At 50.6% G+C, this 10,322-nt stretch overlaps 2 protein-coding genes across 5 annotated transcripts in view; one reads left to right on the forward strand and one right to left on the reverse strand.

Moving 5' to 3' along the window:
* Positions 1-3,216, forward strand: part of Nubp1 (nucleotide binding protein 1) — a 13,945-nt gene extending 10,729 nt beyond the window's left edge. The window contains exons 9-11 of the mRNA XM_021208907.2: positions 215-317; positions 1,605-1,688; positions 2,024-3,216. Coding sequence (XP_021064566.1) covers positions 215-317; positions 1,605-1,688; positions 2,024-2,082 — 246 coding nt within the window. The 3' untranslated portion in view covers positions 2,083-3,216. The remainder of the gene's footprint in view (positions 1-214; positions 318-1,604; positions 1,689-2,023) is intronic.
* Tvp23a (trans-golgi network vesicle protein 23 homolog A) overlaps positions 1-10,322 on the reverse strand; it is a 70,837-nt gene that overhangs the window by 5,875 nt on the left and 54,640 nt on the right. Inside the window, exons 3-7 of one of the 4 annotated variants that reach the window (XM_029544484.1) lie at positions 7,662-7,806; positions 6,181-6,270; positions 5,800-5,928; positions 4,545-4,673; positions 1,081-1,722 (exon numbers count right to left, since the gene is read on the reverse strand). In XM_029544484.1, the coding sequence (XP_029400344.1) occupies positions 1,684-1,722; positions 4,545-4,673; positions 5,800-5,928; positions 6,181-6,270; positions 7,662-7,806 (532 nt within the window). In that variant the 3' untranslated portion in view covers positions 1,081-1,683. Of the gene's footprint in view, positions 1-1,080; positions 1,723-2,951; positions 3,047-4,544; positions 4,674-5,799; positions 5,929-6,180; positions 6,271-7,661; positions 7,807-10,322 lie in introns of those variants that run through there. The other 3 variants (XM_021208909.2, XM_029544483.1, XM_029544485.1) reach the window with 3 other exon arrangements.

Raw genomic sequence — 10,322 nt, forward strand, 5'->3', positions numbered from 1 at the left:
GCCTGCTGTGTTGGGAAGGGAGGGTCTCCATCAAGCCCCCTACTACTGCCTGCTGTGTTGGGAAGGGAGGGTCTCCATCAAGCCCCCTACTACTGTCTGGGTGAAGATGCTTCAGAGTTTCACAGGCAACAAGGCACTGTTTGAAAATGTCTAAAAACTAGTTGTTCTAAGATGCAGAAGCAGAATAAAGCCCCCTCTTCTTTCTGCCTCACAGAAAGAGTCTCAGATCTTCCCTCCCACGACGGGGGGTGCGGAGGCCATGTGCCAGGACCTTAAGATCCCTCTTCTGGGCAAAGTGCCGCTGGATCCACACATAGGTGAGTGTGAACATGGCAGTTCTGAGGGGCCTATGCTGTGTGCACAGCCATCTCAGCAGCTCCGGGGCTTGGATGCAGGACCAGCAGTGGTGGCTCAGAGCTGGACCCACTGAGCTCCTTAGAGGCTGCAGCCACAGGAGAGAAGCAGTGAGGCCTGGGGCAGGCACCTCAGATCCACCATGAAATTCCAGCTATGTGTCCTAGGACTGCAGGGCCCTTGGTCACTCTGCTCCTGTGCTGGGCTCTGACACACTAGTGGGGACCATGCTGAATGTCCTAGGACCCTGACAGTTGTGCTCTGGGTCTTCAGAACTGAGGTGTGGGGGGGGGGGTGACGAGCTCTGTCCAGGCTCAGCCAGGTATTGGTCAGGAGACAGGCCCTTCTGGCCTGTAGATTCCACTTCACCACAACAAGAGTTGAGCTTGCTTGAGTGGCAGATGTCTGTGATGGGAGCAGGAAGTGGAGCAGTGCCAGGTGCCTGGGTCCCAGAGGGAACAGCCTGAGGCAGACGGCGTTCAGCTGCAGATGACTACCCAAATGTGGGAGCTTCCCTTCTCCTGTCAGGGAAGAAGGGACTGAGGTGTTTGAACAGGGTCTTGAGTAACAACATGGGGACTGGGCCTTGAGGGAGGTTCACAGGCAAAGCTGTGTCTCCCCTGGGTTACATATAGTCATCAGAATGGTGAATGTGTGTGCCTGTGTGTGTGTGCGCCTGTGTGTATGTGCCTCTGTGTGTGTGTGTGTGTGTGTGTGTGTGTGAGAGAGAGAGAGAGAGAGACAGAGACAGAGAGACAGACAGAGAGAGACAGTGAATCTGGGAAGGACAATAACAGACATGATAGGGTTGTAGGCAGAGGGCAGGGTGTGTGAACCCAGGGTTCTGCTCACTAAGAGGCAGCGTGTATTCCACATTTACATGTGTGTTCCCTCAGATGCAGAAGCTTGCCCTGTCTGCATTTCCTTTCTTAGTCCTTGATGTTCTGATTCCCTCTCCTGTATTCTCATTGTCCTGGGCTGCGGGTTAGTGGCTCTCATTCCTGGGCCCACTCAGAGCACAGCAGTTCTTTGGGCCTAGAATCTGCCTTTGCTGCCACATGCTACTCAACTGATTTACAGCCACAGCAAAGCAACATCGTTGGCTGAGGAAGGGACACAGCTGGGGTCCGTGTTGGTCTCGTGTCTCTCCACTTTTGCTGTCCTTGAGTGGGGAGCCGCAGGCAGCCATACTGCAGCAGGCACAAGAGAGCAAGGCCTTACAAGGGCCTCCTTTCCTCTGTCTCTTTAAGGCAAGAGCTGTGACAAAGGCCAGTCTTTCTTTGTTGAAGCCCCAGATTCACCAGCCACAGCAGCCTACAGAAGTATAATTCAGAGTGAGTACTTGAAACATCGCCCGCAGGGAGTCACCTAGAGGAGCAGAGTGTGCAGAACTGTAGGGTTAATCTGCCAGCTTCAACTGGAGACGGCAGGGGTGCTGGGACCCCATGATCAGCATAGCCCCTCAGTCCAGGAGACTCTGAGACTAGTCCCCGTGTCTCAGCACCATGAGCTGCTTCTTAGTTTGAGAAACGGGGGCGGGTGACATTCATAGCATGGGAAATACTTGCCATTTAGGCCAATAAAACCGACTGGAATCTTAACTGGTAAGCCAAAGCATGCCATGGACAAAGGTGTCGGTCGAGAACTCACCCCTCGGCTTGTCTTTTAGGGGTCCGAGACTTCTGTAATTCTCGTCAGTCACATGATGAGAACCTCATCAGTCCCTGAAGTGGAACAGGACCAAGTACCACCTGCTAACCCCAGAGTTGGCAGGCCACCTGTCCAGACACCTGATAGTGGGGGATAGGTGGCGCCATAGCCACCAGATGCTGACAGGATTTGAAGTCACTCATTAAGACACTGTAATCACCTATCTGCCTATTTCCTTGAGATCAAAGGTACAGGCGCTCTGCATCCAGGTGCCATCCGTCGGAAAATAAAAATGTCTCCTTGAACCTGTCCCTTAGGGCCTGCTTTCTAGAGTCCAAGGGACTAGGAACTCTCTGAGTCACAGGACTCCCAGGAGCTGTTTCTGCCTCAGGTGATAAGCCTAGGGAGACACAGAGAGAGGATGACACCTGCCTCTGCCCACACCTGCCTCTGCCCACACTGGGGTCTCCAGCTCTGGGAGGTCTCCAGTCATGCTGGGATCGGTGTGAGTGCTTTGACTGGGGGCCATCAGAACCCCTGGCAAAGCCTGCAAGTCACCCATGAGGTGATGGGTACCTTCAAGGCATCCAGTATTTCCCAGGGTCCCAGGCAAACCATCACCTGGCACTTCTGAGACAGATGTAATTGTTCCCGTGATCTGGGACTAAGATGTAGAACTGAGAGCTGCTGAGGGAACTCATTCCAGATTTCCAGTGCACTGTGGCATGACACTGGAATGTGGGCAGCCCCCTCCCCATCCTCTCCTTCCCCTGAACACGTGAACTCTTGGAGTTCCTGTGGGGCGGATGTAACCTTTCCAAAGCTCGATGGGTCCCGAGCAGGCCCTAAATATAGGGGTTCTAGCTTGGACTTGCTCTGGGTCAACTTGGAGGACTGGGGAGAGCCCACCTCGGCCTGTGGCACAGGTCAGGGGCTGCTTTCCCACAGCTGCTCAGGCCTCTGGCCTACACCTGCTGCTCACCTAGTGCTGGTGGATGTCTAGCCCTTCCAGCCTGGGCTTCTCAAAGTCACCTGGGGAATCCTGCAAGGCAAGAGGAGCCATGACTGTCCCAACAAAGAGCAGCCTCACTGGGGAGACCCACAGCCACAAGTAGCCAGAAAGACTCCTCCATCCCTCATTTCTGACAACTTGACAACTGGCAATTATTAAGACAATTACCCAAGAAATATTTCCTGGCTTCAAAACAAAAACAAGGCTTTGTCATTCTTTCCTCAATCCTGTGGTGTGTGTGTGTTTGTCCATGTGCATGCATGTGCAAGCATGTGCATCCCATGATGTACCTGTGGGGGTTAGAGGACAACTTTTGGGGTCTTATTTCTCTCTTTCCACCTTGTGTTTTAGGCAGGACCTCTCATCTGTCCCTGTACTGTATACTCCAAGCTAGTTGGCCCAGGAACTTCTCTATCTGCCACCCCACCTCGAATTCTGTGATTAGAGATGCTCGCCCCACACCTGGCTTGTGTGCATTCCTGGGATAGAATTCAGGTCGTCAGGTTTACACATCCAGTGCTTTTACCCACTGAGCCCTCTCCCTGGCCAGTTGTAGGTTTTGCTTTAATTATTTGATTTTATGTGTGTATGTTGCCTGGGTGAATGTATATGTGTAATGTGTGGAAGTCAGAGGATGGTGTCGGGATCCTCTGGAGCTGGAGTTCAAGAGAGATGGCTGAGCTGCTGAGTGGGTGCTGGGAAACCGATCCGGGTCCTCTGCAGAAGCAGCAAGGTTTCTTAATTTAGCCCCAGGGTTAAATATCACTTAAAACTAAACAGTAGTCACAAAATGCCAGACACTTTGTTGATAGGAGCTGTCAATGTGTTACAGACAGAATGGTGGGTGCCAGGAGCTAGGGACAAATGGGGAGCTAGTGTCTAAAGGACCATTCCAGGGCTAGAGAGATGGCTCAGTGGTTAAGAGCACTGATTGCTCTTCCGAAGGTCCTGAGTTCAAATCCCAGCAACCACATGGTGGTTCACAACCACCTGTAATGGGATCTGATGCCCTCTTCTGATGTGTCTAAAGACAGCTATGTGTACTCATATACATTAAATAAATAAATCTAAAAAGAAAAAAAAAAGGACTGTGCTCTTTTTGGAAGTGAGAAGGTTCTGGGGCTAGACTGTATGGCATCTGCGCAAGGCTGTCCCTAGAACTAATTGACCTACTCTGTGTGTGTGTGTGTGTGTGTGTGTGTGTGTGTGTGTGTGTGTGTTTTTAACTTGTTTGTTTACTAAAACAGGGTCTCACTAAGTAGCCCTGCCTGGGCTATCCTGGAACTCATGTAGCCCAGGCTGGTCTCAACCTCAGAGATCCACCTGCCCCTGCCTCCAGAGTGCTGATATCAAAGGTGTATCCAGTCAGGCCCAGCAAGAGCTATACACCAGAAATACTCAACATGGTGGATTTTACATACACACAGAGAGTAAAAAGCAATAGGAAGATGGTTAAAAACTGCAACTGCATGCAGGTGCCCTTCTCTGCACCTGGAAGGAAGGCTCCAGGGAGGGACTCATCACTCACCATCTGAAACACTGTCTGGGACAGAAAGCTGGCTGCAACTGTGCTCATGTCACTGTTGCCCCCCATCTTACAGAGGATGTAGCCGTAGAGGTTCGCAGCTTGGAGGGCAATGCCAGCAATCACGAGAGCCTGCATTGGGCAAAGCAGAGGAAAGCCAGTGGAGAGGAAGGGCTGGTATGGCTACTCTGTCCCAAGTAAACACTCATGAACACCTGAGCAACCAAAAGGCTGTGACTGCCATGGCTCATGTAAGGGAGACTAGCAGAGAAACAGAAACTGCCCAAAGTCCTGGAGCTGGTGCTGGTGGGGCCAGAAACCAAAGGAGCCCATTTGCTGTCACAGTGTTGCTACTACTGTGCCTTGTATTCTGTGTCCTCATTGAATGGACAACTCTCCCAAAGAAAATGGGCACCGCCAGCCCTCCGACCCAAGAAAGGCTGGCGGCTAGCAACAGATACCGCACATTTTAATAACTCCTTCCTGGAGGCTGAAGATGCAGCTCAGTGGGAGTACTTGCCTGGCCTGCACAAGCACAAGGCCCTTGGGGGTCCCTCCCCAGCCCTTCATAAACAATACATAATTTCATAGCAGCATTATTCATTCTTACCCACTAAGGAACGAAACAGAGCGTGCTATATACGCATGCCGAGGAATATTATTTAACCCTACAAAGAAAGTGTAGTTTGGGCAGGCCTGACCATGTGCTAAGTGGAAGAAGTCACCTAGGAAAGAAGGAATACTGTGTGATTCCATTTACGTAACATCCCGGGACAGGCAAGGCTACCTACGAAGGTGAGTTCCGGGAGCCAGGGAAATGGCGTAGAGCACAATGCCCAGAGTACAGATTTTCTTTGAGGTGGTGAAAATAATTTTTAAATGGACCAGAGAATTCTCCCAGCAGTTAGGAGAACTTGCTGTTCCCACAGAGGACCTGAGTGTAGTGCCCAACACTTCTGTCAGCAGCTGCCAGCTGCCTGGAGTTCCAGCTGCAGGGGAGCGCAGGCTCGCTCTGCCCTCCGAGGGCACCTGTACTTGCTGCACATCCCACACACAGACACCCACATAGTTGTAATAAAATCTGGGATTTTATTTTCTTTATCTTGAGCTTGTGATATAACTCTACAAAATTGACAGACGCCACCGAGTATAACCCTCATGATGAATGTACCATGGGGCTATTTCCATTAAGCTGTTAGAGGGACCACTTCTAGCCCCTGGTTTGTCAGAGCAGCAGCGGAGTCAGGGAGTATCTTACCAGCCACTTCAGCTTCAAGGAGAACAAGGTACTGAAGAAGAACACAATCCAGATCACTGGGCAGATGATGAGACCAAGCCAGAAGATGCGTGCCTCTGCCTCAGTGGCAGCCATGTCGTTTGCAGAGACCTGTTGGGGACAGCCATTGTAGCTTTTGTTCATTTGTTTCTCTGCAGAGCATCCCTGGCTGTCCTGAAACTGGCTCTGTAGACCAGGCTGGCCTTGAACTCACAGAGATCCACCCGTCTCTGCCTCCCAAGTGCTGAGATTAAAGGTGTGTGCTACCACCACCCAACTGGCACACACACAACTCGGGAACCCGTGTAGACTTCACCCAGCCTCTCCCCGGTTATTATTAGTTTGTCTTGCTGCAGAGCGTACCTTTCTGGCTTCAAATATCCAGTGGCTTTTCCCATCCTCATCTATCTGGTTCCACCATCGAAGACCCACCATGAGTCTTCCAGTTACATTCTGAGGAAAGTGGGCAAAAGTACTGTGAGCACAAAATGGCACAAAGGAACAAAATGGCTGACCGTTTCTGTAATGGTCTTCCTGTGTAGCCCAGGGTAGCCTCGAACCCTTAAGCCTCCTACTTCGGCCTCTTGAGTGGAGAGTATTGGGTTCATGCAGTGCACACAACTAATGTTCGTTGTAAACTCCCGCAGAAAGCATTAAGACAAGGGTGTTAACCTGAAGGATGATTTTTTTTTTTAATCTTGAGATTGTGATATAACTCTACAAAACTGACAGAAGCCACCAAGTCTAACCCTCGTGGTGGCAACGCTTCTGAGCCTGGGGATCTGAGTTTGATTCCCATGACCACATGGGGAGAGAATTGACTTCTGCAAGTCGTCCTCAGACCACAAGTGCATTCCAGCACAGGTGTACATGCACACACAAGAAAGGGGTGAAAGGATGTTGAACTGCAATTGTTTCTTGAGTGAACTTTCTTTTTCTTCTTTTTTTTTTAAATAAAGATTTATTTATTATTATTATTTATTTATTAAGACACCGCAGCTGTCTTCAGACACACAAGAACAGGGCGTCAGATCTCATTACAGGTGGTTGTGAGCCACCATGTGGTTGCTGGGATTTGAACTCAGGACCTTTGGAAGAGCAGTCAGTGCTCTTACCCGCTGAGCCATCTCTCTAGCCCTTGAGTGAGCTTTCCAAGCTTCTTTAAGCCCACGTTTTTTGTTTTGCGTTTTGAGACAGAGTCTCACTTGGTTGGCCAAGAAGTTTCTATGTAGACCAGGCTGTTCTCAAACTCAGAGATCCACCTGCCTCTGCCCACCTACTCCCACCCCCTACCTTGAGTGCTGATTTACCATGCCAGGCCCTACTTACTTTGAAGTGTGAGATTCTAGCCAGGTATGGTGGTGCATGCCTTGAATCCCAGTCCTCAGGAGGCAAAGGCAGACAGATCTCTGTGAGTCAGGGTTCAACCAGGGTTACATAGTGAAAAGCTATCTCAGAAGCCAAAGACGGCTTCAAAATAAAACATACGTTCACATTCTATGTCCATATATATCATGAAACCCGTACAAAGCCCAAAGCCTATGGGTTCATCACTCCCATGGTGCACTTGCACCTATGATAATGATCCTGGAAGCCACTTACTAATTGTAAGTGACATGGGCCCAGTAATCCTTCAAATGTCAATATTTTGTGGGGGGGGAGGGGAGTGTTCACATGCCATAGCACATTTGGGAGGGTTGGCTTTCCTTACACAGAGTGGATTCCAAAGCTCTTGCTCTGGTCCAGGCTTGACAGCAGCACCCATCACCCCGTGAGTCCCCCATGCACCGAGGACATCACCACCTGGGAGCAAAGGCTGAGTGTCTCCAGGGAGGAAACCTTACCTTCACGGACCAGAAGTCAAAGGACAGGAGGAGAAGCACGGTGACAAAGCAGCCCACAAAGCTCTTGCTGAACCAGTCACAGCACACATAGGTGATGATGGCGCTCACTCGAAAGAACAGGTGGAAGAAGGTAGCCAGGGGGTGCCTAGGGAGAACCTGGAACTCAGACCCAAGAACAGGGGTGCCTAGGGAGAACCTGGAACTCGGACCCAAGAACAGGGGTGCCTAGGGAGAACCTGGAACTCGGACCCAAGAACAGGGGTGCCTAGGGAGAACCTGGAACTCAGACCCAAGAATGAGGGTGCCTAGGGAGAACCTGGAACTCAGACCCAAGAACGGGGGTGCCTAGGGAGAACCTGGAACTCAGACCCAAGAACAAGTCATTAAACTCACTTGGGCATAACCAGTAGGGCATTCTTCCCTGAGTGACTCATCTCAAAGCTCAGGCAACAGTACTGTGCACATACACTAGCACTCCTCAAAGTGACAGTCTCCTGCATCCCAGGCTGGCCTCAAATGTAACGTGTAGCCAGTGATGGCCTTGGAACATGTACTTCTCCCCCCTCTACATGTTAGATTACAGGTATGTACTACTACACTTGGTCTACATGGCACTGGGGGATCAAACTCAGAGCTCCCTACACCTGACCTCTATCCCAGCCGCCGAAACATGTTACGACATTTGTTCTTTTCTCCCTCGAAGAACCCAGGACTTTCCCCTAATCTGACTCCAAACATCTAACATCATTTGCCCTCTTTGAAACAAGGTCACCTCTGAAGTGAAGTGAGACTAGGATTCCTTGTCGTCCCCCCAGTGGTGACAATCAGTTCCCTAAAGGTAAAGTTTGGGTCATTCCATAAGCACAGATGCAGCTCACAGGGTAGAGCTCTCAGCCCACAGGGCGTGGCATAAAGCTCACTCCTGGAGAGTGGAAATAATGACGCCATGAATGGGGATCCAGCCCATGCCGGCTTCTTGGCCATGAGTGGTAACTAGATGCTGGAGTTCCCTAGAAGACGGTTACTGAGCATTGTGCCTACAGATGCCAGCCTGCCTAGAGAAGAGCATGAGGCACAGGGAGCCCCCAGCCTGCAGCATCTCCATCTTAAAAAGCACCGCCAAGCCATCTGGAACAGAACAGACAGCAGTGGCTGCAGGGGACACATGGCTGAGAGTGGGTGACACTGAGAGGGCCTGGCTTCTTGGAGGTCAAGAGCACTTGCTGCTCCTCCAAAGGCCCAGAGTGCTATTCCCAGCACCGGTGTCTGGCAGTTTACACCACCTGTAGCTCCAGCCACCAGGGGTGGGAGGTGGGGGAATCTAATACTTTTTTCTGACCTCCAAGGGCACTGAACTCACGTACGTGCATTTGCACAAGTGCACTCTCTCCCACTCACACACCCACTCACCACCCAAATAATATATCTTTTGAAAATGGTAGGGAGAAGGGGGTGATGAGAAAGGCTACCACAGATCTGCAGGAAGAGCTGCTCACCCTAGGAACGCAGCCAGTGCAAACAGAAGGAACCTGTAATACTGAGTCACGCCTAGCTCACAGTGGGATGTGCAGTGAGGTTCAGAATCTGACTCGCATCACCTGTGCCTCGTGTTCAGCAAGGAGGAGAGGCCGTTGCTTAGGAACAGATATTTGCCAGAACGCTGTCCTCTGCTCTTCAGGTGAGGGCTTATTCTGTTCCCAGGTGTCCCTACCATTTCAAGTTGGACATGATCACGTGTCACCTCAAAACTTCCTAGAATGTTCCAGAAGAAAAGTCTCACAGTCTTTTACTTTGAACCTTGTTAGTGACTTTTTTTTCTTCCAGCTAGCTGTATCAACAGAGTTTTGCCCTTTACCCAGGTAATGCTAGGGATAAACTCATCCTTGGGCATTCTTCCTGGAAGAAAAGTCACATCCAAGATATTTTAACTAGAGCTAGAAAGAGGTCTCGGTGAAGAACTTCCCATGCAAGCGTAAGCACTGGAATTTAAATTCCCAGACATACACAGTAAGGGTGGGTGTGGTGGCCTGCTTCTAATCCCAGCTCGCAGAAGGCCGAGACAGGATCCCCTGGTCAATCTACTAACCAGATCAGCCCTGAGTTCAGTGGGAGACCCTGTCTCAGAAAGCGGGGGTGATTGAGGAAGACAGCTGACATCAACCTCAGTCCTCTACACATACATGTGCACGTGTGCACAGACCTGCACACATTTCCCCACACACGTGAATACAGCACACACACACACACACACACACACTCATTTCTATATTTGCTGTGTTCAATGCTATGATTGAGCCTATTAAGATCATTCGGAAGGGGTTGCAGAGATGACTTAGTGGTTAAATGCACAAGCTGCGCTTCCAGAGGACCTGGCTTTGATTCCCAGTGCTCCCATGGCATCTCACAAACCTGTCCTGTTCTGGGGGATTCAGTGCTCCTCCAGCTCCGTCAGAGCGCAGCTCTGTAGGATCAGCTCTATCCTCCCACCGTGGGCTCTGGAGTTAAAACTTAGGTTGTCAGGCTTATGCTCTGACTCCTGAGTCCTTTGCCCACCCTACTTCTGTAATTCTTAGTGGAAATGTCTTGATGATGATGATGATGATGATGATGGTGGTGGTGGTGGTGATGGTGGTGGTGGTGGTGGTGGTGGTGGTGATGGTG

Source organism: Mus pahari, chromosome 12 (assembly GCF_900095145.1).
Source record: "Mus pahari chromosome 12, PAHARI_EIJ_v1.1, whole genome shotgun sequence".
NCBI classification, from domain to species: domain Eukaryota; kingdom Metazoa; phylum Chordata; class Mammalia; order Rodentia; family Muridae; genus Mus; species Mus pahari.